Here is a 27,415-nt window from a genome sequence, read left to right as displayed (position 1 = left end):
AAAGAAAAATAAATTAATCAAAGAGCAAGGTTTGCTCAAAAACTCCTGCGTGTACCATTTTTATAAGCGGCCGATGCATCATGCTTTTCTTAAGACTTTGCAAGGCAGCAAGATAGCTTGGGATTTGCGGGGCGAGGGGGTGGGCATGAAGAATAATCCTGCATTAATGCCATGGAGCCAGAGCTGCCTTAGCCAAACCTTTTCCTTTCTTTTCCTTTTTTAAAAAACCCATTCAGTCAAATTGCAAGCACTTGTGGCCGGCTAAAGCTATCGTTTTCCCAGTAGTGATGTATGGAAGTGAGAGCTGGACCATAAAGAAGGCTGATCGCCAAAGAATCAATGCTTTTGAATTATGGTGCTGGAGGAGACTCTTGAGAGTCCCATGGACTGCAAGAAGATCAAACGCATCCATTCTTAAGGAAATCAGCCCTGAGCGCTCACTGGAAGGACAGATCCTGAAGCTGAGGCTCCAATACTTTGACCACCTCATGAGAAGAGAAGACTCCCTGGAAAAGACCCTGATGTTGGGAAAGATGGAGGGCACAAGGAGAAGGGGACAAGATGGGTGGACAGTGTTCTCGAAGCCACAAACGTGAGTCTGACCAAACTGCGGGAGGCAGTGGAAGACAGGAGTGCCTGGTGTGCTCTGGTCCATGTGGTCACGAAGAGTCAGACACGACTAAACAACAGCAAAAGGGTTACGATCTACCTCGATAGAGGGCTTTGTATTTTATTATTCTTTCTCTGCTTCTCTTCCGCCCATCTCTATTTTCTCTCTGTCTTTTTTGTTTTCTTTTCTTCTCTATTTTTATTTAGATTAGTTTGGTTTTTAGTGTATGGCACGTTGAAAACTTTCAAAAAAAATTTCAGGTTAAAAAAACAAAACACATCTGTCACACACTATGTTGGCAGTCATTTCTTGAGGAAAGGGATCGGTGGAATTGTCAGTGCTTTTCACACCATCTCACCTTCCAGAACATTCCTCAGCAGCCAGGCATCCCTCAGGTGTTTCAGCCTAAAACTCCTGTCAGCCCCAGCTAGCTTAGATGGGAGTTTTTTGTCCTAAACATCTGTAAGCTGCCAGGTTAGCAATGGCTGCTCTAGACTTCAGCTTATGCAGCAGGGATCTTTAGAGCACATTATCCTTTTATGTAATTATAACCCACATTTCAAAAATAAAGAATTTTAAGCTTCATGCATAATTCGATACCAGCTCCATGTAGCCCATGTCATCCAATAAGATTCTATTTCAATATATCCTTTTAAAAAAATATGACTTTGATCCTGAAATTGGGCTGTTTTATATCCCTACCTCGATATTAACCCGGAGAACAAGGGCAATTATTCTCAAGATCATTAAATTATTGCCTCCCCTTTTGAACTTTCAGATAAAGCTGCCTGTGTCTCCATAGCAGCCGCCGTCAAACTGATGTCCAGGGCAGAGACGGAGCCTCCATCCGACAGCTCCCAGGCCTGCAAATGCTCTCAACGTCTCTGAGAATTATATACCACATGCAGAAGTCTGCGCTTGTCCACTTTACCTCCTCTCAACCTCTTCCCCTGCATTCAAGCAGTGTGGCTAGGGTCGGTGCATGGCGTGGGGAGTCCCTCAGGGGCCAGGCCTAGAGGGTTTGAGGTTCCTCAGCCCTGTATTAAAGGTTGACTATACAGTATCATATACAGAAGGGACCTGAGGGTCATCTAGTCCAACCCCCTGCAACCAGGGGGTTTGAGGAGGCCCTAAGCTACTGAAGTTAATGGGGCCCTTTATATGTCCAGATGTCCTTTGTCAACAACAAATTGTCGCTGTTTATTGTGTTGAATATATGCTATATGGTAATTTATGGACCTGATAGGGAACACATTCATCCAGTGCTTTACCAACTGCACTGGCTCCCGGTGGAGTACAGGGTCAGGTTTAAGGTGTTGGTTTCGACTTTAAAGCCTAGTACCCTGTACCTATGGGACCACCTCTCCCGGTATGCCCCGCAGAGGACCTTAAGGTCCACAAATGACAACATTTTGGAGGTCCCAAGTCACAAGGTGGTTAGTTTGGTCTCAACTAGGGCCAGGGCCTTTTCAGTACTGGCCCCGACTTGGTGGAACGCTCTGTCATAAGAGACTAGGGCCCTGCAGGACTTGACATCATTCTGCAGGGCCTGCAAGACAGAGCTGTTCCGCCTGGCCTTTGGTTTGGACTCAGTCTGACCCTTATGTTTCCCTCCCCTTATAGTTTTGATCTATGAGCTACTATTGAAATGAGGCTGCATTTTAAACTGCATTTTAACCTGAATTTTAAATTGTCTCCCCTCCCCCATTATGTTTTTATTGTAATTTTACTGGTGTTAGCCGCCCTGAGCCTGGCTCTGGCCAGGGAGGGCGGGGTATAAATAAAATTGATTATGATTATGATTATTATCTAAAGCCATTTGTGCATAACAAAATATGTATTTTATCAAAGTAATTGTTGAACTGAAATACAATTAAGAAATATATCAATAGTGAAATACATCATAGGAGCCTACGCAACACAAAACACTGTTGCTGCATGTAGGTTTTGTTTTGTTTTGTTTAACTTATGTACATCCAGTTTTTTCCCCCGTTAATTTTTTTGGGTGCCCCCAAGAGAGTGGGACCCTATAGCTTGTTTAGTTTATACGTACAGTGGTGCCCCGCAAGACGAATGCCTTGCAAGACGGAAAACCCGCTAGACGAAAGGGTTTTCCGTTTTGGAGGCGCTTCGCAAAACGAATTTCCTATGGGCTTGCTTCGCAAGACGAAAATGTCTTGCGAGTTCCTGCGGGTTTTTTCCCCTTCCCCCCTTTTTCTAAGCGCTAAGCCGCTTATCAGCTGATCCGCTAAGCCGCTTATCAGCTGATCCGCTAAGCTGCTAAGCCGCTTATCAGCTGATCCGCTAAGCCGCTTATCAGCTGATCCGCTAAGCTGCTAAGCTGCTAATCAGCTGATCCGCTAAGCTGCTAAGCTGCTTATCAGCTGATCCGCTAAGCCGCTTATCAGCTGGTCCGCTAAGCCGCTTATCAGCTGATCCGCTAAGCCGCTTATCAGCTGATCCGCTAAGCCGCTTATCAGCTGATCCGCTAAACCGCTTATCAGCTGATCCGCTAAGCCGCTTATCAGCTGATCCGCTAAGCCGCTTATCAGCTGATCCGCTAAGCCGCTAATACCGCTAATCCGCTTATCCGTCAATGGGCTTGCTTCGCAAGACAAAAAAACCGCAAGATGAAGAGACTCGCGGAACGGATTCTTTTCGTCTTGCGAGGCACCAGTGTAAATCCAGCACTGCCTGCAATGCACACCATCCAACCTCTGCTTAAAAACCTCCAAGAAAGGAGAGCCCACAACCTCCCAAGGTAGACCGTTCCACTGTTGAACAGTTCTTACTGTCAGAAAGTTCTTCCTGATGTTTAGTCGGAATCTCCTTCTTGAAGCCACTGGTTCGAGTCCTACCCTCCAGGGCAGGAGAAAACAAGCTTGCTACATCCTCTGTGTGACATCCCTCGAGATATGTGAAGATGGCTATCTCCTTCACAAATCCCGGTGTGAAATAGTTCTATTGGAAGTGGAGGCACTTTAAAAAAAGAGGCCCATTCTAAAGGGGAATCCTAGGCTGGGGTCCTAATGCAAGTTAAAGACAGAAGCAAAGTTTCCTGCCCGCTCTACAAAGCAACTTTCCTCCCTCGCCAAAGGGTCCCCAGCCAGGTGGGACCCCTTTTGAATTATGTGTGTGTAAAATCTTTCCAAGCTGGGCTTGGATCGCAAAATAAGTCAACTCAGAGACAGGCAGCCTCCAGGTGCTGTTGAACTGCACAGCATTTCTCAAACTTGGGTCGCCAGGTGTTGTTGCACTATAACTCCCATCATCCCTTGCTAGCAGGATCAGCAGTGAGAGCCAGTGTGGTGTAGTGGTTAAGAGCGGTAGACTCGCAATCTGGTGAACCGGGTTCGATTCCCTGCTCTCCACGTGCAGCTGCTGGGTGATCTTGGGCTAGTCACATTTCTCTGAAGTCTCTCAGCCCCACTCACCTCACAGAGTGTTTGTTGTGGGGGAGGAATGGAAAGGAGATTGTTGGCCGCTTTGAGACTCCTTAGGGTAGTGAGGGACGCGGGTGGTGCTGTGGGTTTAACCACAGAGCCTAGGACTTGCTGATCAGAAGCTCGGCAGTTCGAATCCCCATGACGGGGTGAGCTCCTGTTGCTCGGTCCCTGCTCCTGCCAACCTAGCAGTTCGAAAGCACGTCAAAGTGCAAGTAGATAAATAGGTACCGCTACGGCGGGAAGGTAAACGGCGTTTCAGTGCGCTGCTCTGGTTCGCCAGAAGCGGCTTAGTCATGTTGGCCACATGACCCGGAAGCTGTATGCCAGCTCCCTTGGCCAATAAAGCGAGATGAGCGCCGTAACCCCAGAGTCCGTCGTGACTGGGCCTAATGGTCAGGGGTCCCTTTACCTTTAGGGTAGTGATAAAGCGGGATATCAAATCCAAACTCCTCTTCTTTTTTAGGGATGCTGGGAACTACAGTCCAACAACAGCTGGTGACCCAAGTTTGAGAAACACTGGTTCCTCCGTTAATTCATAAAACTTGGGCCCCAAAGCATCTCCCTACATGAGACCCTGAAGGGTCACAGTTACTGAGTGAGAGGCGCCAATGGTCTGACCTGGTGGAAAGGCGGCTTCCGAACTTCCCCACCTGCCCCACAAGAAGCCCCCTGGACCCACCTTTCACTCAAGTGCCTTTGTGTCGCTGGGATAGGTCCCTGGACTATGACGGTTTGCCTTTGTAGTTTGGGGGGGTGGAGAAAGGAGCGTGTGCACCCCTGAATTTTGCACGGAGGGAATGCGCCAAGTGAGAGCCAAATCCATTGCTCCATCCCAGTTTTTCCTCCGCTCTTGCCCACAAGCGCAATAAGGTTGCTCGTGTGGCAACCATACTGGAAAAACTCACCCCACCTTGTTTGGAAGGTACACTGACCAGTTTGCAAGGGGGCAGCCCTTTCTCTAGATACCTGGCCTGCGAAGTGATGCAAAACGGGGGACGTAAAATACACCTCTCACTTATCCCTGCTTGGATGCAGAGACCAAGATTTTTCTGCCCTGCTCTTCGTTGACAGCTCTAAGAACTCAGTTAATCAACCAGAGTCTGGCTGGCATAGATTGCTTCTTTAGAAACACTTCTTTGCTGCATTTCTCTCCCCCGCCCCGCTTAAGAATCTAACTCTCAGGTTCTTAAATAAGAGGATTAGTCACACCTGTCAGGCTGTTGCTATCCTCCCACTTAACTGCGCTTCCATGAAGCCTGTTTTTATAAGTGATTTATTGCAATTATCTAATGGAAAGTGGGGTTTTTTTCCAAAAAAAAAGAAAAGAAAAGAAAAAGCACTCCTATGACTCCATAATTTTATTTAACATGGTGACAATCACGGCTTGCTGAAGTTGCTTGTCATCCCAATGGAGTATGGAAACTGCTTTGTTATTGGAGGGATGGGGGAGGGTACATGATGTCGGGCTTTGGATGCCATCTCCCAATTTCTGGTTGCCAGGATCCTGCCCAGCTCCATTCTCCTTCCTCCCCAACAGAGGAAGTCTCTTCCCCTCCAAGCTGCGCTGACCTTGGAGTCTTCCTAGACTTAGCGGTCACTTCTCAACTTTCTGAGAGGGTAGCAGCTGTGAAAACTGGTGAAATCCACGCTAGGGAGTGTTAGGAAAGGAAAATAAAACACCTGATGCCATTACACAGCTGTGTTTGGAATACCGTGTGCCGTTCTGGCTGCCTCACCTCAGAAAGGATACTGCAGAGTTGGAAAAACGTCCAGGAAAGGGCAACCAAAACAATCAAGGGGATAGTTACAGTTAGGTAGCCATGTTGGTCTGCTGTGGTCGAAACAAAATAAAAAAATTCCTTCCAGTAGCACCTTAGAGACCAACTAAGGTAGTTATTGGTATGAGCTTTCAGTGCCCTTCAGCTCTCTATATTGGACAAACAGGCCAAACCCTACGCCAAAGGATAAATGCGACATAAATCTGATATCAGGATTCACAAGACAGAGAAACCAGTAGGAGAACACTTCAAACTCCCAGGACATTCTATACAAGATCTCAAAGTAGCTGTCTTATTACAAAAGAATTTCAGAAACAGACTGGAAAGAGAAGTTGCTGAATTGCAACTTACTTAAAACCATGGAGAGACCTGGTCTGAATAGACATTGGATTCTTATCTCATTATACATGATAAAGCTATTTTTAGCCATCTCACCCCTTGCTTTTTCCTGTAAGAGCTATTGCAATCGTTAACAGTCATCAACAAGTCTACCACACCTATGAGCCAATCACCCATTCCCACCACCCTTCTGAGTAATACCCCTCCCCACCCTCCCACTATATATAAGGGTCTGGTGACTTCTGTTTCAGTGTATCTGAAGAAGTGTGCATGCACACGAAAGCTCATACCAAGAACTAACTTAGTTGGTCTCTAAGGTGCTACTGGAAGGATTTTTTAAATTTTGTTTTGAATCAAGGGGCTGTGAGGGAAGGTTGCAACATTCGGGACTTTTAAGAGGAAAGGTGAGTAAGAGGTTATCATGATAGCACTTAAAAATATGGAATTTGCTCCTGTAAGAGGCAGCGATAACCACCAAATTGCATTACTTTAAAGGAGGATTAGACGAACTCCACGGAGGATAAGGCTCCCAATGGCTACTGTGTGCTGGCTCCACAGTTTGAGGCCGTAGCGGATAGCTCAATCGGTAAGAGTGCGGTGTGGATAACGCCAGGGTTGCAGGTTCAATCCCTGTAAGGGACAGATGCGTCTTCCTGCACTGCACGGGGTTGGACTGGATGATCTTCAGGGTCCCTTTCCAACTCTATGATACCAGTTGCTAGAAACCACAGGAGGGGAGAGCGTTCTTGCTGGTTTCCCACAGACATTTGGCTAGCCACTCTAAGACTAGACGGGACGTTGGCCTGATCCTGCAGGCTCTTCTCATGTTTTTGTTTTCCAGAAGCCACTTTTTTATTTTTTTCCTGCAGCATAGTTTTATGAGTATCAATATGTCACGTTTTTATACTGTCAATCAATCTTTATTACGGTCCAGAGACCCAACAAATTGTTACAAAGCAATGCACAGTTCAAACAGCCTACCTCCAGGTTAAACAAGCATTTTGTTCAGACTTAGATAGGGATCATTGGTTCTTGCAACCACCGATTAAAAACTTCGCCACTGCTAATGTTCTAGCATTTGTCCGGTCTTCCAATAGGAACCTGACATAGTGAGTCTCTGATTTTCCCGGGAAATGTACCAGCAAGGGTAATATCAGTTCAGCCCTGGCTTGCTCATATTTCGCACAGTGCAACGCTTTTTTAAAAATTACCTGGTATGTGGTTGATTCCACAGTCAATCACGACCGCGCCAGGTTTGATCCAATCACCTTTCACCATCTCTGCCTTGCCAGCAGCAACCACCAGGATATCTGCTTTGCTGACCTGCAAACAGAGCTTGCATCAACCCAGGGTTCACCAGACATGCTCCACTACCCTTCCCTCTTGATCAGTCTCTCTCCTACCCCACCCCTTTAAAGCAAATACTCTATTTTAAAAGAAATGTTTAAAGGCAGGGAGAAGAGAAGAGAAGAACCCAGTGGTGGCTAGAGTCCATTAGGCCTGCAAGGCCCTTCCCTCTTGACCCCATGCTTGATGGGGACGTAGGAGAGGGCCTTCTCGGTGGCTGCTCCCAGACTCTGGAACTCCCCTCCACTTGAGAAGTCAGACTGGCGCTGCCCTATTTTTATTGCAATTATCTGTATAGTGGTTACAGATTTTTATGTATGGGTGGGTGTGTATTTGTGTATACATACATGTGTGTATGGATATTGTTTAATCCCCCCCCCCATGTTTTAGCTGTTCCCATCAGGGAGGGAGAGTGAGCTATAAATAAATTTAGAAGAACAAAAAGAACAGGAAGAGGAAGAAGAAATAGGGTGTAATGCAGGAGGCCAACAGTAGGTGGAGTCAGAGCCAACAATGGGCAGAGCCAACTAATCCTATCTTTGTCCCCTGCATCCTCTCTGCTGACTTCTACAAGGAAACAATGAACAGGGTGGTGATACAATGACTACTGCAATCAACACAGGATAGTATCACCAAGGCAACTTTCACCAAGGCACCATAATAATAATAATAATAATAATAAATTTATTTATACCCCGCCCGCCTCCCAGCCTTACCTCCTCAGCCAGGGACGCAGTCTTGGAGTGGCATGTCGTCACAGTCGCGTGGTTCCAGAGCAGGAGGTCGTGCATTGGAGCGCCAACTATCTTGCTGCGACCAATCACCACGGCTCTTTTCCCAGCCACCTGAACACCTGAAACACAGAACTCACAACTTAGTTTTGCCTGAATTCTGAGCTGTGCTAATGACGTATTTCAGCCTCTAGGGCTTGTGGGATTCCACTGCATGAAAAAAGCAGAAGCTACACCGCTGAGCCTCTTTGCTTCCCCACAGGCAGGGTGGCATCTTTCTCCTAATATTTTTTATAAATATAATTTTTATTTATTTTCCATTTAATATTATACATTCATATCATCATTATCCACAATACCACCCTGGCTCTGTAGAGCATATTGACTTCCTTCACTCCCGCCTCATGGCTTTCAAAATCAACCTTTATATCATTGCAATTTATACATTTTCCAATTCTAATTACGCTCATTACAGAATGGCTCAAAATTTAAATAAATATAGAAAGACAGAAAATTTCTCACTACAAGTCTTCAAACAGCCCTGCTAGTGACATTAATTGCTTACAATTATCTTTCAGATATCGTATAAATTGACTCCAATCCCTTTGGAATACTTGATTGTGCTGGTTTTGGATTTTTCCTGTCAGCTTCGCCAGTTCTGCAAAGTCCATCATCTTCATCTGCCACTCTTCTTTCGCTGGTACTTTTCGTTATTTCCATTTTTGGGCTAAAATAATTCTTGCCGCAGTTGTTGAACATATAAAATGTCTTTTATCTTCCCTCGGTATCTCTTCACCCACTATACCCAGTAAAAAAGCTTCTGTTCTTTTAACCAAGTCTTTTTAAACATTTTCTTTAACTCATTAAATACCATTTCCCAGAATGCCTTTACCTCTTTGCAAGTCCACCACATGTAGTAGAAGATACCATTCATTTCCTGATGATTTCAAGCACTCATTAGTTCTTGTCTTGTACATTTTAGCCCTTTTTCTTAATATTTTGTCCCTAGCACAGCAAAAGACACCAGGACCTTAATTCATCCTGGACCTCTTTCACATTAGCATCTTTACCAAGGCAAGAGCCATGTGGCTTTTCCTTGCTCACCTGTCTGCCTGATGAGCTCCATGCATCCTTTCGGCGTGCAGGGGATGAAACAGTCTCCGAGGTCGCCACGAGAGAGCTTCCCTGCGTTAATACTGCTCAAGCTGAAAAGGCGAAAACAAAGCAGCAGTGGTCAGTGGTCTCTGAGGAAGGAAAAAGCTGGCTGGAGAATGACAGGACAGAAATTTGAGGAAGATGGAAAGGATTTGCTGAAACAATTAATTGAAGTGGAATACAAAAAAAGGGAGGTGTGAGGAGGTCGCTGAAACAAGTAAAAGAAAGTTAATAACATTGAAAGTATTGGTTGTGCTACTTTTTTCTCTTTTTTAAAAATTGTTTTTGTTTTACTTTTGTTATGTATATGTAATATTTTTGTCTTTGTATTGTATTGTATGGTTTTGTTATGTTTAATTATTTTTCTTTTTTCTCTCTGTAATTTTCAAAACTTTAATAAATATTATTTAAAAAAAGAAAAAAGAAAAAGCTGGCTGGAGTTCTATTCCCTTGTTCTAAGTCTGGGGCAAACTGAAGTGCAACTTCCTCTGGAAATAAATGAATGGGGGGGGGGGTAGATGCAAATGTTCTCTGTTCCAGTAGGTACAAGCATCTGGTTCTGGACTGAAATCCCTTTGCCATATACGGTATGCATGTGATGATAAAGGCTGAAACCTTCTCACTTCAGTAGCAAACATCACCAGTAGCAAAGATCTCACTTCAGAAGCAAAGATCACCAGTGTCAAAGCACTGATTCTTCAACACCAACGTCGTTGGACTGGTCATGTTGTGCAGATACCTGTTTAACGTCTTCCAAAGCAACTACTCTATTCCGAACATAAAAATGGAAAGTGTCATGCTGGTGGTCAACAAAAGAGGTTCAAAGACTCTCTCAAGGCAAATCTTAAAAAAAAAAAAAAAGGTACAGTGGTACCTCAGGTTAAGAACTTAATTCGTTCCGGAGGTCCGTTCTTAATCTGAAACTGTTCTAAACCTGAGGTACCACTTTAGCTAATGGGGCCTCCCACTGCCGCCGCCGCACAATTTCTGTTCTCGCCCTGAAGCAAAGTTCTTAACCCGAGGTACTATGTCTGGGTTAGCGGAGTCTGTAAACTGAAGCGTCTGTAACCTGAAGCGTCTGTAACCCGAGGTACCACTGCAGTATAAACACCGAGAACTGGGAAACACTTGCCTGCGGGCGCTCCAATTGGAGAACTGCCTTTCCCAAAGGAGTCATGGGCTTTGAATACACTCAAACTCAGGACGAAAGGGAGAAACGTGCTAAGAGGAAGGCACGCTTGGCAAACCCTCACTGTGATCAATTCCCTCCTGGAAACCTATGTCCCCACTGTGGAAAGAAGTGCGGATCCAGAATTTGCCTCCACAGTCACTTACAGACTCACTTTTAAAACTGTGTTTATGGAGGACAATCTTACTCGGCTACGAGTGATCGCCAAAGAAGAAAGTAAACCTTCTCACTTTAGTCTCATCTCCAGGCAGCTCTCTGGAATTCCAGACAGAGGACATTCCTATCTCTACCTGGAAATTGCAAGGGATTGAACCTGCTTTACCGCAGACCTTTGACCCTTCCACAAACTTACCCGTCCACATCCTTTTCAGGTGCCACAGAATTGGTGACTTTCTCCGTGTTGATGGGCTTGTTGGTATCCAAAGGCAATTGTACTATAAATCCATGAACAGCAGGGTCGTCGTTCAAATTGTGAATGCATCTCAGCACCTGTTTGTTTAAAAGCAGGAACAGGACCGGCGGGGAGGGGAGACAATTAGAAAGAAACAGGTGAGGCTCTGCAACAAAATGTTGCAGCATAGCAGTCTCCTGTTCAGGGTTCCAGTCTGCCATTCTATTTCCCTTCCTTCTATTCCCCACTGCTCCCCACATCTGTCAACATTCTGTGGCTACTGAGCACGCTAACCCATCATGCTAGTCCTCATTGAGCTGTTTTGAACCTTCTCTCTCCATTCCCCCCCCCTACATGTGGTACATGTGTATAGATGGGGGGCGTTTTGGGAAGGGGACACAGGAGGATGAACACACTTATGTCCGTTAAAATATCTGAATTATCCACTGATGTCTGAGGGTCGCTCTCCCTTCCATCCCTGAGGGAGTTTATAAATAACTCCTCTGTATGAAAGGAGGAAATTAGCTATCTGGACAACAAGATGGTTAATTCCAACACTTTAATTTTGTATCTCATAGAATCGTTCTCTCTCCTGAACCTCCCAACATGCAGCTTCATAGCACAATAGCAGATTACAGTAAGGTCACAGGTTCAATCCCAGGGACCTCCAACTGAAAAAGATCTCAGAAAGCAGATTTAGGAATCAATGAGGCACTTTCAGAAGAAACTGTGATCCGGCAAATGCAACAGGATCTCCCTGTGAAACCACAGAGAGATTCGTAAAGCAAAAGGGGGGTTACCTCGGCTTCTGTTGCAGTGCTTGGCAGCTTGATGTGGTTGGCATTGATCCCGATCTGGAAAATAAGACGGAGAACAAAATAGAAATCATTAGACTCTATGAATTGTGATGTGATTAGATGAAAAGCAGCCAAGTAATTTTCTCATTCTGGAAGGCTCAGGAAAGAGATGGCAGAACTGAGCCGAAACCTTTGGCTCCCTTCTTCTCCCCGCCACATGCACAGAAAGGGACCTTGCTCTGGGCAACTTTTCCAGAGAGGGAAAGTGTTTGCCCACTGGGCAGGAAAACACGTTGCCAAGGCAACCAGGAGACATGCGCCGTCTTCTCATGCTGTGATTTAGCTGTCCACCATCAACAAGGCAGTGTGCGGCGGCAACAGCATGTCTCCACCTTGCCCTCTTCTCCCCGGTCTTGGGATATAAACAGAAATAATATTCAGAACATTTTGTCCTTCTTTCTTTCTTTCTCACTGTGACTTTCCATGGAGGCACTTATTTGGAGCAGCTGGGAATCAGGGCAACGACCACAGATCGGTGGCAGACCATAATGTTCTGGGAAGGGATGTAGCTCAGTGACAAGAGCGTCTGCCGTTGCTGTCAGTCAGTGAGGATAACACTAAGCTGGATGGAGCAATGGTCTGGCCCAGCACATGGCAGCATCCGATGTTTCAAACTCACTCCCCACATGCAGATTGGCGGTCCTGTTTGCCCATCACAACGTTCCTCCTAGAACGTTGCATCCTTTCCATGCGCCGCTGCCACAGCCAGGAATGGCGAGAGGAGTGCAGAACGACCACAGCTATACATGGCGCTGAAGCAACACCCAGGTGCTCTCCCTGAGTCACTGTTTCCTGGGCTCTGATGTGGTCCACCAGGCTATACCCACTGTGCCTCACAGCCTTTCTCAGATGTGAAGGAAATAAGCAGCTATCCTATCTTTAAAAGACATCTGAAGGCAGCCCTGTTCAGGGAAGTTTTTAATATTTAATGCTGTACTGTTTTTAACACTTGAATGGGAGCCGCCCAGAGAGGCTGGGGAAAATCAGCCAGATGGGCGGGGTATAAATAATTTATTATTATTATTATTATTATTATTATTATTATTATTATTATTATTTATCAACACCAAAGTGAAAAGGGGGAATGAAACACTCCAGAGAACCCTACGCTATTTGGGTGTGTGGGTAATTTTACCTCGGCAGCAGCCTTGAGTTTCATGCTAATGTAGAGATTTGAATCATCCCGATCACCAACCTTTAGAAGGAGGAAGAGAAAAATAAATAAATCACAAATAGAAGGCAATTTATTGGTTTCACTTATTTTTGGTTTGGTTCCTAAGATAACTTAGCTCAAGGAAGTCAATGAAAGAAAAGTTTCTCGCCCCCCCCCAATTGTGTAACCACTGACAGGGTGTCTCCTCGCCCCCCAAGCTCATCCAGAGGATAATAGGACCCTCCTTTAAGGGTCCTATTGGTATGGAGGCGGGAACTTCACACAAAATTAGCAGACCTCCCAGTTTGGGGCAACCCCACCCTCCAATAATAGGCCTCCATACCAAATCCCACATTACACAAGAACCGTCTGCTTCCTTACGTTCCTCTTCGGTCGCTGAAATTCCACTGAAATGGGCAGTAGCAAATGGGGGAAAGGGTTAAGCCTTTCCTCATCCCCTGTGAATTTTAATTTCCTCCTCCCAAAGACTGCTTTGCAGATAATAAGTATTATTTCAAGACACAAAGTGGCCACGGATTACACTGTTCCAGACAGGCCAATGCCAAAGTTTCAGATTTTGATATATATATATATATATATATATATATATATATATATAATACAGAAAAACTGTTTTTGCGCGAAATTCTGTCTAAAATATCTGGAGGACATCCAAGTGGGTGAAGGACGCTGTAACGTCTGACCCCGTGAGCATCTGCTTTAGATGAAAACAAATCTCAAAATTGTAGATATAGCCGCTAACCTGTAGAATTGCAAGGCCTGGTCTGAAGCCTGGGACACTCTCCTTCATTTCTGCCACTTGGCTCTTGAGCCTCTGCCTCACTTGCCTAGAAAAGGAAGAGATCAGAGGGAGAAAAGAAAGGCACGGGTCGCAAATCCAGCAGCAGGAAAAAGTTGTAGGAGTAGAGTTCCAAACACGTGCCAGGGTTCAAACCAACTTGGAACTTCCTGGAAGACTTAATCTTGGAACCTATGTTCCCACGTTATTCATCCTCTACTTGGCACCCTCCATGTTGTGGACTACAACTCCCATCAGCCCCGGCCAGTCTGGCCAATGGTCAGGGTGATGGGAGGCGTAGTCCTGGGAGGCACCAGGTTAGGGAAGGCTGCCATAATGCATGAAGGTGGAGCGAGAAATTGTGACAAAGCAAAACTGTAAGAACCCAGGGAGCTGCCTTATACCGAATCAGACCTTTGGTCCACCTAGCTCAGTACAGTGGTACCTCGGGTTAAGAACTTAATTCGTTCTGGAGGTCAGTTCTTAACCTGAAACTGTTCTTAACCTGAGGTACCACTTTAGCTAATGGGGCCTCCTGCTGTTGCTGCGCCACCGCACGATTTCTGTTCTTAACCTGAAGCAAAGTTCTTAACCTGAGGTAATATTTCTGGGTTAGCGGAGTCTGTAACCTGAAGCGTAAGTAACCTGAAGCGTATGTAACCCGAGGTACCACTGTACTGTCCACACTGACTGGCAGCAGCTCTCTGGGGAGATGCTGGGGACTGAACCCGCAACCTTCTGCATGGAAAGTAGATGCTCTGTCACTGAGCTATGGAGTCCAAGACACCAAGCTCCAATCACAGAGTCAGTGGTACCTCGGGTTACAGACGTTTCAGGTTACAGACTCCGCTAACCCAGAAATAGTACCTCGGGTTAAGAACTTTGCTTCAGGATGAGAACAGAAATCGCATGGCGGCGGCAGTGGGAAGCCCCATTAGCTAAAGTGGTACCTCAGGTTAAGAACAGTTTCAGGTTAAGAACGGACCTCCAGAACGAATTAAGTTCTTAACCCGAGGAACCACTGTAAAGCAGTTTTCAAGAGGCAGCAAGGAAATCCATGCATTTTCACAGGAAACATCTGCATAAACACACCATTTGTTACTGATTGCATCCTGCCTTTTCCTCCAAGGAGCTCAGGGTGGTGCACAAGGTTCTCCCCCTCGTGTAATTCCCACAGCAACCCTGTGAGGTAGGTCAGGCTGAGGGGCAGTGACGGGCCCAAGGCCATCCCGAGAGCTTCATGGCCAAGTGGGGACTCGAACCCTGGTGTCTCCCCGGTTCCTAGTCAGATAGGTAAAGGTAAAGGTAAAGGTACCCCTGCCCGTACGGGCCAGTCTTGACAGACTCTGGGGTTGTGCGCCCATCTCACTTAAGAGGCCGGGGGCCAGCGCTGTCCGGAGACACTTCCGGGTCACGTGGCCAGCGTGACATCGCTGCTCTGGCCAGAGCCAGAGCCGCACACGGAAACGCCGTTTACCTTCCCGCTGGTAAGCGGTCCCTATTTATCTACTTCCACCCAGAGGGGCTTTCGAACTGCTAGGTTGGCAGGCGCTGGGACCGAGCAGCGGGAGCGCACCCCGCCGCAGGGATTCGAACCGCCGACCTTTCGATCGGCAAGCCCTAGGCGCTGAGGCTTTAACCCACAGCGCCACCTGCGTCCCTCCTAGTCAGATACCCTAACCAAAATACCACACCGGCTCTCAAATTACCGTATTTTTCGCTCTATAGGACGCACCGGACCATAGGAGGCAGAGAATGGGGGGGGGGGAATTATCCCCCTCTCTACTCAGCACCCCTTCAGTGAAGCGGCAGGAGAAACGGAGCCCCTTCCATTTCTCCTCCCGCTTTGCTGAAGGGGCGCTGCACAGCTCTCCCTCTCTGCTGAAGCCCGGAGAGTCTTGCTCTCCCGAAGCCTGCGAAGGTCCCGCTGCGCTCCGAAGGCTTCAGGCGGCTATCCCTGCAGCCTGGAGAGCGAGAGGGGTCGGTGCGCACCGACCCCTCTCGCTCTCCAGGCTTCAGCGAAAGCAACACGAAGCCTTCGGAGCACAGAGGGAGCGCTCCCTCTGCGCTTTGGAGGCTTCACGTTGCTATCGCTGAAGCCAAGGAGCCTGCATTTGCTCCACAGGACACACACACATTTCCCCTTAATTTTTGAAGGGGAAAAAGTGCGTCCTATAGAGCGAAAAATATGGTACACCATGCTGGCTCTCACGCCACCCGATTTAGGAACAGAAAAGCAAACACAATGAGCTACGCCAACACAAAGAAACTACAATTCATTCTCATCTGTACTATACGTAGGATCTCATGGATAAGTAGCTGCTTCTTGTTCATGATATAGCTGGTCTCCAACTGCTGTTCAGGCACAAGCTAAAAAGATTAAGTCAGGCACATTCATTGTGCACTGAAAAATAATAAGATTTAAAAATAACAACCCCAGTGAAAACAAAATCAAAAGGATCCGCCAGTTGCTATTACAGTCACTCTTGAGGCGCACTGCACCACGCCGGTTTGCGGGAATAATAATACTCGCATTGCACTGCCATCTACTGAGCATAGGGTGCAGCTGCAGGTAACAGAAACTGCTTTTGTAAATAAAAAAAAGGTTTTAATTAAAGAGCATACAGTAAGTCTCATTTTCAGCCTGTAGATATTCGTAATATTTGACAAAGTACGCAGATCTTCAACTACTGACCTCTGTTTAAATGTGTTTTGCTTTGATTTTATAGCTTTCTGCTTCTTACTTTGCCCATCCTGGCACCCTCCAGATGTTGGGAACTAGTTTTGACATCTGGAGAGCAGCAGGTCGGCAAAGGCTGACATAACCCATTTATTCATTATGTAGGTTTTGACAATGCACTTGTAAAAATGCACAAGGGAAAATCTGCAGAACCCAGAATTATGAGAATGGATAATAAGTCCACCAGCAATTTCCAGGGATTGGGGGGGGGAGGCCTAGATTCTAGGCATGTGTTTGATACTTGCTTTCTTCTTCTTCTTCTTTTGGATAAAAATCTGGTTCTGGCTGCAAAGAAGTTAATACTCACGCCTAAGCAAATTATTACTTCTACCTGGAGGAAACCAGTGTGCTCCGCAGACCTGGCACCAACATTTGGCATCGCTGGGCAGATTAGGAGAACCACCACAGATTCACACCCAACCCCCACCCTTAATTTCTTTGCTAGCCCAGCACTCTAAAAAGCACCAGATGGGTAGATCTTGCCACCCTTTAAATATTCCATAATAATCCCGATCTGAGGAATTGCGGGAAATTAAAAGGGTGGCTAGAGCCAGCTGCCAGCACCACCTAAAAGATTGCCACCACCAGGGACCACTGACAAAGGGTGCTCTCTCAACTAGGGCCAGGGCCTTTTCAGTACTGGCCCCGACTTGGTGGAACGCTATGTCACAAGAGACTGGGGCCCTGTGGGACTTGACATCTTTCCACAGGGCCTGCAAGACAGAGCTGTTCCGTCTGGCCTTTGGTTTGGACTCAGTCTGACCCTTATATTTCCCTCCCCTTATGGTTTTGATACATGGGCTACTATTAAAATGAGGCTGCATTTTAAATTGCATTTTAACCTGTATTTTAAAATTGGTGTCCCCCACCCTTTATGTTTTTATCGTAATTTTATTAGTGTTAGCAGCCCTGAGCCCTGCTCTGGCCGAAGTATAAATAAAAATTTATTATATTATCATTATTCCAAGTGAGACCATTGGTCCAGCTAGTGCAGTAGTGTCTACACTGGCTGGCAGCAGCTCCTTGGGATTTCAGACAGGGTTTTCTCCCAGGTATACATGGAGATACCAGGGATTGAACCTGAGCACTTCTGCATGCAAGGTAGATGTTCCACAAAAGAGCTACAGCCCTTCTCCATCAGCAGAGACTTTCCCCAGGGCCTGTTCAGATCTGGAGTTGTCTCTTAAGATCATACTTTTTGTCCTTTGCTTGCAAACTTCCCTTGGGAGGTTATGGGCTCTCCTTCCTTGGGGGTTTTTAAGCAGAGGTTGGATGGCCATCTGCCATGAATCTGCTGAGATTCCTGGATGGCAGTGCTGGACTCTCCCAAAGGACATTCACCTGGCACCTTCATTATACACCTTTAGGCACCAGGAAAAAACGTTCTTTTAACCCAGGCCTTTGGTTGATCTGATTTACATCACATGCCCTTTTAAAATGTGTTTTTTGGGGGGCGCTACTGGGTTGTTGTTTTTATTTTTATTATGTATTTTGTGGTTTTATATCTTGATTTTATTCCACGAACTGCACTGAGGCCCCCCAGGTATAGGGCGGTATATAAATTCCATAAATAAATTAGAAGAATAACCCCCGGGGACTCCTTCCAACTGTACAGTTCTATGAATCAGCAAAAATATAACATGTGAATCTGTCAGCGGTTAGCACCTCCCCTGCTAACTTTTGTTTCACAATTTTTAGAGTTGGCAGATTCTGTGATGAGCCATAAAGGACAATCTGTTCTAAATGTCAGCTAGTTAATATTTCACCAAAACCCACTCAAATATCTCCCTCGGCTGCCATGCTAGGGGCAGGAGGCGACGGCTGAAGTCCCAGTACAAGAGATTACAGGTGCCTCTACCTTGTCCCAAATATATAAAGCCTATTGTTCTTTATATTTTTCCCTTATACAAGCGTGGGAAACTTTGGTTCTTGTGAGGGCCGCATTTATGTCTTAGCGACCTTCTGAGGTGGGCGGGGACAGGGGCAAAAGTGGGTGGGGCTACAAATATGAAGGTTAGATTTTGTACAGAAACACAGCCATCGTGTCTGATTCTCTTTTAAAGACATCCAAGTTGGTGGCCCTCAGTACATGACGCTCACCCATGGTTCTGTCACAGCCTCTCAGCCTAACCTACCTCACAGGGTTGTTGTGAGGGTAAAATGGAGAGGGGCCACAATGCACACCACCCCGAGAAAAGGAAGGACGTAAATGTGATAGTAAACAAAAAACTGTGGGAGCAAAGTACTTTCTTTGGTCTGTCCCGTATCTCGGCAAGATAACGTGCAATCAGATACAGCAATGTATAAAGGTCAAGGGACCCCTGACAATTAAGTCCAGCCGTGAACGACTCTGGGGTTGCGGCGCATCTCACTTTACAGGCCGAGGGTGCCGGCGTTTGTCTGCTTCCGCAAACAGTTTTTCTGGGTCATGTAGCCAGCATGACTAAGCTGCTTCTAGCGAAACCAGAGCAGCACACAGAAACGCCATTTACCTTCCCGCCGGAGTGGTACCTATTTATCTACTTGCACTGGCATGCTTTCGAACTGCTAGGTTGGCAGGAGCTGGGATTGAACAATGGGAGCTCACCCCGTCGCGGGGATTTGAACCGCCAACCTTTCGATCAGCAAGCCCAAGTGGTGGTTTAACCCACAGCGTCACCCGCATCCCTACAGCAATGTACAGTGGTACCTCTGGTTACGTACTTAATTTGTTCTGGAGGTCCGTTCTTAACCTGAAACTGTTCTTGACCTGAGACACCACTTTAGCTAATGGGGCCTCCTGCCACCGCCGTGCAATTTCTGTTCTCATTCCTGAAGCAAAGTTCTTAACCCAAGGTACTATTTCTGGGTTAGCGGAGTCTGTAACCTGAAGCGTATGTAACCCGAGGTGCCACTGTATATCTATATATTAAATAACTTTGTGGCAACTGAAAAAGACATACAGATTTATTGTGGCACAATCAATGTAGCAATGGCATTTGCTGCAACATTTACTTCTTGGTTTCACGCTTCTGCAGACGTCATCAACTTGGTGTCCTCCAAATGTTTGGGACTGCAATTCCCATCAGTCCCAGCCAGGAGTTGTAGTCCAGAACATCTGGAGGCAGTTTCTGAAATTCACATTTTACACCTAGCTACTGGCCACTTGTGACCAAGTGCAGATGCTGGGGTGCTAGGATAGCGCCTGATACCTCCAAAATCTGGAGGTGCAAGCCTAGGGATCCTTGGACTGTGTTCACACACTAGTAACACGTCCTGAAGAATTCTATCCGTTATATTTTATCTGCACAATCAGAATGGATTTCAGCAACCAAAATGCTTTTCCTGTGCAGCCTGAACAAGAGCGGTGAACAACGTTGTAGTTAATTGTTGTCGCTTGTCTTCGCTTACCCCCACCCCACTGCCCTGCTCACAGTTGTGAAGAATATTCTGACGTCATGAATGCTCTGTGTCACCGTTAAGAAAAAGAGGTTGAAATAGGCCAATATATATGTGGGCTGTCCCTGGATCAAGTGACTTTTCTATTTAATTAAGTTATTAATCTAGCTCAAAGTTGTCATCTGAACTAGGCAGACGTTTACTGTATTTTTTGCTGTATAAGACTCACTTTTTCCCTCCTAAAAAGTAAGGGGAAATGTGTGTGCGTCTAATGGAGCGAATGCAGGCTGCGCAGCTATCCCAGAAGCCAGAACAGCAAGAGGGATTGCTGCTTTCACTGCACAGCGATCCCTCTTGCTGTTCTGGCTTCTGAGATTCAGAAAATATATATATTCCTCCTCCAGGTGCGTCTTGTGGTCTGGTGCGTCTTATAGAGCAAAAAATACGGGTATGCCAAAATGCTAATTAGACATTCCATTTTAGCAACTGTAACCTTGGTTTGAGGAGCCATTTGGCACCTAGGTTATTATATAACTGAGTTTCTAACACTATCTGGAGAGTACCAGGTTGGTATAGTGATCCGATTGCTATGCAGAAAAAATGCAATGTACAATGTGGCCTTTTGATAAGTAAACTACCACCAACACCAAACAAAAAGGTCCCTTTTGTCTTCTAGTGTAAACTGAAGTGTTGTATGAATGGTCTCCCCAACCGCAGAGAGCCCAAGGCAGCCTAGAGCCCTGTTTCAACAGAAAACACAGATTCAAAGCTGTTCTCAAGTTGTAGGTCATTTCAAAGATTAATCTGGATTGAGCAGTTGTAAACAAAATTTCCCCATCTGTAAAATGGGGAACAGTAATAAATAAACATTAAGTTGCTTCAAATAATGGAAAAATACATCTCTAAATTTACCTGGCAGAGGGAAAAGCTATGAACTAAACATAAAATTTTGATAGATTTAAAAGAAAGAGGAGGCTTTGCCCTGCCAGACCTGCAATTGTATTATGAGGCAGCCTGCTTGTGCTGGTTAAAATAATGGATCATATTGGGAAATGCAGACATTTTAGATCTAGAAGGTCATGACATAAAATTTGGCTGGCATGCTTGTCTTTGGTATGGGAAAGCTAAAATTTATATGAGTTTGACAAACCACATTATCAGGAAGAATTTGTATAGAGTCTGGGAGTAGTATAAAAATTTGCTGGAAAGAAAAACACCTCTATGGTTATCTCTCATTGAAGCAATTACAATTAAAAGAGTTACCGGTAATATGGATAGACAATGGGCGACTTATAAGGAATTATTGGATTTTACAAGGAAGGAACCCAGATTGAAACCTTTGGAAGACTTAAGGAGTTGAGTCACGGATTGGTTACAATACCACCAATTACATGATATGTTTAAGCTAGATTTAAAAATGGGGTTTTGGACCAAAGCTCACAATTTGAAAGAGAATTATTATAGTAAAATTTTTTACTAGAATGGAAAGCAAAAGATGAGCTAGTTAAAGCTTCATTGACACACTGGGCAATAGATATAGGACTGAAACCTCTGGGAGAAACTTTGGAAGTATGATTTTAGATTTACTGCATGCGCTGTGGGTTAAAGCCTCAGCGCCTAGGGCTTGCCGATCGAAAGGTCGGCGGTTCGCATCCCTGCGGCGGGGTGCGCTCCCGCTGCTCGGTCCCAGCGCCTGCCAACCTAGCAGTTCGAAAGCACCTCCGGGTGCAAGTAGATAAATAGGGACCGCTTACCAGCGGGAAGGTAAACGGCGTTTCCGTGTGCGGCTCTGGCTCTGGCCAGAGCAGCGATGTCACGCTGGCCACGTGACCTGGAAGTGTCTCCGGACAGCGCTGGCCCCTGGCCTCTTAAGTGAGATGGGCGCACAACCCCAGAGTCTGTCAAGACTGGCCCGTACGGGCAGGGGTACCTTTACCTTATTCACTGAAGGAGAACTATATAAAAATGATTCATAGATGGTATTTAACTCTGAGTAGGTTGGCTAAGATGTATAAATCCGAATCTGATATGTGTTGGAAATGTAAAGAATGGAAGGTACTTCTTTCATATGTGGTGGACATGTAAAAAGGTAAAAGAATATTGGGAAATGATTTATAATGAGCTGGGGGGAAAAAACCCCAGAGTTCTTTTTGTTAGGAACAATCCCGACAGAAATCCCCAGATTTTATTCCCAGAATAAAGATTATTTATGTATGCTACAGCTGCAGCTCGAGTTTTGTCAGCCCCAAACTGGAAAGTGAGAGAGGTCGCAGGCACAGAGGACTGGCGACTTAAGATGTTAGAATAGGCAGAACTTACAGGTTTAATGTATAGAATATGACAGCAAGAAGAATATTTATTTAAGGAGGAGTGGAAAATATTTAGTGACTATATGGAAAATAACTACATTGCTGAAAACAATGGCAGCATTAAGAAAAAAACAACAGTGTAATTATTGTTTGAGGGACGTAAAAATGGAAAACTGGCAAAAATGGTTTTTGTAAGAATATGCAGGAAGAGTAGATAAATAAAATGAACCAAGGAAGGAGAGGGAGGGAAATCCTTGTTGGATATTTAATGGTATGTAAAATGTCTGTTTTGTTTGTAAAATTGAAAATTCAATTTAAACTTTTTTTAAAAAGAGAGAATCTAGGGGCAGCTGAAAGATTAGCAACTGTATTTCAGTATCAACTTCCATGAACTAATGTCCACTTTACATATCGGATGAAGTCTAGGCTCTAATTCACAAAAGCTTATGCCCCAGTAAATCAATGCCACCAAGAAGACACTGTGGTTGCTATAAATCAGATGGGGAGCCTATGGCAGGCTTTCTCAACCTTGGCCCGCCAGATGTTTTGAGACTACAGTTCCCAGCATCCCTGACCACTGGTCCTGCTAGCTAGGGATCATGGGAGTTGTAGGCCAAAAACATCTGGCGGGCCATAGGTTGAGGAAGCCTGGCCTGTGGCCTTGCAGATGTTGTTGGGCTCAACTCTCACATCAGTCTCATGGCCAATGGATGGAGACTGCGGGAGCTGGGAGTACGGGAACTTCTTGTGGACGGTTTTCCACCCCTGCTAAGAACTGATTCACATCGGGAATCGCTTGGAAGACACATTCATGTGAGCGTTCCAAGAACCAGGAAAGGGGGAAAGGGCATATGTAACTGCAGGAATGCAGGAACCTCACAAGTAAAGCTCTAAGGCATTCCACAGGGTTGCAATGAAACTACAAAGATGAAACTACAAAGGCTCCCTAGTTAAATTTCATGCAGGCCCAGATCCTGTAGCGCAGTGCTCTTGCCTGAAGCTGTTTGCTTTGCTGGCTCCCTTGTCTTTCCACTTCTAGCGCTGTGTTAAAATTGTGCAATTGGGTGTTGGGCTGGGGGAGGGGGGAGAAGGGAAAGGCAGCTGGATCAGATGCCAATTATCTGCTTCCAATGCAAAATTGACATATGAAGGTCAACCCGTAAGGATTCAGCGGCAGTAATGAAAGCAGCGCCACTAAATTAAAGCAGTCCACATTGCTCAGCCATCAGCTCTGGTTGCATATGCGCTATACATTTAAAGCCAATGACTTGCCCCATAATAATCATGGGAACTGTAGTTTACCTCTTGCGGAACTATAATTCCCAGCCAGTGGCGTAGCGTGGGGGGTGCAGGGGGGCCCGGCCGCACCGGGCGCAACATCTGGGGGGGGGGCGCGCTCACACTCGCAGCTCTCTGTCCCTACCTGGCTCACTCACTCTCTCTCACTGCAATGCTGGCTGTGCGAATCTGATCCGAGCCGCCGGGTCGCCACCCACTGTGGAGGGGGGGGGCTGCCAGGCGTGCAGGTTAGGGGGCGCAAATTACTTGCCTTGCCCCGGGTGCTGACAACCCACGCTACGCCACTGTTCCCAGCACCCTAAAACTAAACTACAGCTCCCTGCCTGCAAATTGCCTAGGGACGTATATGTCCAATTCACAAATCAATAAACTGCCAATGGTCAGGGATGATGGGAGCTGAGCATATATATAAAGGACTGGGAACCCTGCAGATGTTGCTGGACTACAGTTCCCATCACCCCTGACCATTGGTCATGCTGGCTTGGACTGAAGACAGCATCCCACGGTTTGCATAATTTTCACCTCCAATGCACCCCTGCACTCAAGGGTAGTGATGAGCTTCAGAAAAGAGGCTGCAGGACTATGGCAACACTCATGGTGGAATGCAATATAACACTGACACCATCATTTCAACAGCACAAAGATTTCAAGATTTTCCCCAACCCTCTGGGGCAGCTTGGGGACAGGAGAGGAAGGGAGCAGTCTTTTGCAGAAGCAGAAAACCTTGCACGGATGGAACAAGGGAGAAAGCTTCTGCTCTCATGCTGCAAAGAGGTCTAACAAGCCTCCTAGGCGCAGGCAGAAATCTAACAGGTGAGGTTTTTTGTTTTGTGCAGCATGCAGGTACAATGACAGAGGAATAAAACTAAAAGCAGCTTCTTCAGCCAGGCCCCCAGATAGAAGTGAGCTTTAAAAGCAAAGGTTTCAAAAGCGGACATAGTTTAAGACACACACATATGATTTCAGGATCAAGGAATCAAATGTTAATCAGTCACGGACCAGCTGCTGGGTTAATATTAAGCCAGCAGAGCAATAAAGGGAGACAGTAGACAAGACCCTTGGAAATCTCTGCAGGCCACAGCCCTCCTCCCTGGTCCTGTCCCAGTATTTCTGCCAGGCTACAATGTGTCCTCTCCAAATCTGATAATACAGTCATACCTCGGGTTACAGACACAGGTTGCGCGTTTTTGGGTTGTGTACCGTGCCAAACCCGGAAGTACTGGAATGGGTTACTTCCGAGTTTGAGCGCTCGTGCATGCTAAACCGCGCTTTGCGCATGCGCAGAAATGCCGAATCGCAACCCGCAGACACAGCGCTGCGGGTTGTGAACGTGCCTCCCGCACAGATCACATTTGCAACCCAAGCGTCCACTGTACTACTTTTTTGTGTAGATGGAGAACAGAGACAGGGTGCTGGAGCACATGCTGAGAAGCTCTCCTGCTGTAGAAAGGCAGCATTCGCATTCGCTGCTCTGGCCACTTTTGCCTTCCTCCTTGCACAGCACTGAGGCATGGCTCCCCAAAGGCTCCAGGGAGCATAATGGCTCCCTTTGTACGACAGCTCCACCAGGTACCAATCTATATCTGGGCATCGTTCAAAATGCTGGCTTTGATCTATTATCTCCGTCCCACCACCCTCACGGGCATTCTTGGTGGGGGTTGCAGGACAGGGCCTTCTTGGTGGTGGCAGCTCCCAAACTCCCTCCCTCGAGAAGCTCGACTCGCTCCCTCCTTGCTGTCCTCCCACCTTCACGTTCCAATGGGCTGCTGGGAACAGACTGCTTTTAAAGAAAGGGCTGGTGCCGTGCTGCTTTAATTGCAGTTATCCATATGCTTTTAAGGTATTTTATCTATGCATATAGTTTAAATTCTGATTGCTTTCCCTGCCCTTAAGTTTTTAGCGGCTCTTATTTTTGTCCATAAGCCACCTTCCTTGCAAGTAAAAAAATATACAATGACAATAGTAAAAAAATAAAACGTTGCCCAGAATGGAATGCAACCCTCAGGGTGCAGGGGTAAAATCATAGAATTGTAGGGTTGGAAGGGACCACGACGGTCATCTAGTCTAACCCCCTGCAATGCAGAAATCTCTTGCTTGAACCAATGACCCTGAAATTAAAGAGTCTCATAGCTCAGTTGGTTAGAGCATGGTGCTGATAATGCCAAGGTTGCAGGTTCGATCCCTGCACGGGGCAGCTGCATATTCCTGCACTGCAGGGGGTTGGACTGGATGATCCTCAGGGTCCCTTCCAACTCGACAATTCTTTGGTTCTATGCTCTAGCGACTGATCTATCCCTGATGACTGGCCATGCTGGCTGGGGCTGATCCGAGTTGCCAGCAGCTGGAGAGAGCCACTGGAAGCTAGCCCGGCCCTGGAGGAAAAGGCCGGTCTCGGGTTCGATTTACAGCCCCATGACGCCACCAGCTTGCAGAGGCTCAGCAGCGCCGAGTCTGGCCCGTGCCTGGATGGGAGACCACCTGGGAACAGGGCATAGGACACACCTTTGGCCTCCAGGTGATGGGAAGGCGGCGGGCGATTTTTATTTAAAGTTAAAACGAACGGCAACTACATGCAACAACGAATAAGTTGGATGCAAGCGAAGGGAAACGACACGTGGCTTTGGGGGAGTCTGCGTGGGAGGGCTCCCTCCCTCCAAGCACGAGACTCTTAACCTCATGGTTGTGGGTTCGAGTCCCCCGCTGGGAAAAAGAGCGGCTGATCCCCGTGGTGAAATCTACGCCAAGTGGCGCGCAAGTCCACGCGGGCAATTCCTGTCCAGACGCGCGCTGGGGCGCGCAGCAAACCCGGAATCCTTCATCCTAAGGGGGTTCTGGCCCTCTGGGAGAAGTGGGGCGCAAAACACGCCCCCCCCACTTATAGCCCCGAGTCCAGGTGCGCCCTAGCAGGCCCCGAGAGCGATGCATACACGCGTCTCCTTCCTGCCCGCCTCCCCGCGCGCAAACCCCGGCCCTCCCCAAAGCCCCGAGGGGGCGGCGGAGACCTACTCGGAAACGGCCTTGCCGCTGATGATCTCGGCGGGAGGCATGGCGACACCCCGGGCGAATGCAGCTCCTGCGCTCAGTGAAGCCCCGATGGTGCCTGCCGAGGGGTCAAAAGAGGCCCGGCCCGCCTTCCCTCCCCGCCCCTCTGCACGGGACACCCACGTGGCCGCGAAACTTTTCCCTCTTTCCCCCGCAAGCCCAGGCCGGTCGACCCCGGCCGATCCCCGCCCGCGCCAGGGGCGGAGGCAGCCGGAGGAGGAGGGAGCCAGCGGATCTCCAACGCGACTGGCCGCCTCTTCCTCCCGCCCCCTCGAGGCCCCCGATCCGCCCCTTTGTGCGCGATCCAAGGTGCGTCGGTTCCCCCGAGGGAGTGCAACCGCCTCCCTCCGCCTCCTCCTGAGTAGGTGGGGCCGGTGGGGATCCCTCGCTGCCTTTCGATCTGGTGGAAGAGAGGTCACAGGGTGGAAAGAAGGGTGGTTGTGTCGGACCATAGCTGTCAACTTACAGATTTGAAAATAAGGGGCCAGCAGCCTCAAAAATAAGGGATCAGCAGCCAAAATAAGGGATTTTGGCTTAGTTTATACAGAAATCCGCCACTGATGGAGCCATGCTGCTTTGGCTGCCACTGACTGTGTTTTGCAGGGGGTTGGACTAGATGATCCTAAGGGTCTACAACTCCGACCAAAGAAGAGTGGCAGACAAAACTGATGAACGACGTGGAGATAGCAAAGCTTACAGGCAGAATTAGAAACCAGGGAGAGGACCTCTTTAATAAAGAATGGGGAAAGTTTATAATTTAGTTGAAAAGCTATTGTAAAGAGTTACATACGCTGGTAGGATTGGCAGAAAACTTGCAGTAAAAATTTGAACTATGGATGGACAAATGATTTA

The 27,415-nt window shown here is 46.9% G+C and overlaps 1 protein-coding gene across 1 annotated transcript in view; it reads right to left on the bottom strand.

Annotated features, from left to right (window-relative positions):
• Nucleotides 1–26,680, bottom strand: part of MTHFD1 (methylenetetrahydrofolate dehydrogenase, cyclohydrolase and formyltetrahydrofolate synthetase 1) — a 76,986-nt gene extending 50,306 nt beyond the window's left edge. The window contains exons 1-8 of the mRNA XM_079990438.1: nucleotides 26,528–26,680; nucleotides 13,760–13,844; nucleotides 12,979–13,038; nucleotides 11,787–11,840; nucleotides 10,948–11,084; nucleotides 9,356–9,456; nucleotides 8,237–8,373; nucleotides 7,385–7,496 (exon numbers count right to left, since the gene is read on the bottom strand). Coding sequence (XP_079846564.1) covers nucleotides 7,385–7,496; nucleotides 8,237–8,373; nucleotides 9,356–9,456; nucleotides 10,948–11,084; nucleotides 11,787–11,840; nucleotides 12,979–13,038; nucleotides 13,760–13,844; nucleotides 26,528–26,568 — 727 coding nt within the window. The 5' untranslated portion in view covers nucleotides 26,569–26,680. The remainder of the gene's footprint in view (nucleotides 1–7,384; nucleotides 7,497–8,236; nucleotides 8,374–9,355; nucleotides 9,457–10,947; nucleotides 11,085–11,786; nucleotides 11,841–12,978; nucleotides 13,039–13,759; nucleotides 13,845–26,527) is intronic.
• Between the last annotated feature and the right edge of the window lie 735 nt (nucleotides 26,681–27,415).

The sequence above is a fragment of the Podarcis cretensis genome (genome assembly GCF_951804945.1).
Source record: "Podarcis cretensis genome assembly, chromosome: 1".
In the NCBI taxonomy this organism is placed as follows: domain Eukaryota; kingdom Metazoa; phylum Chordata; class Lepidosauria; order Squamata; family Lacertidae; genus Podarcis; species Podarcis cretensis.
The sequence above is the reverse complement of the archived record's forward strand: the minus strand, read 5'-3'. Positions and strand labels throughout refer to the sequence as shown.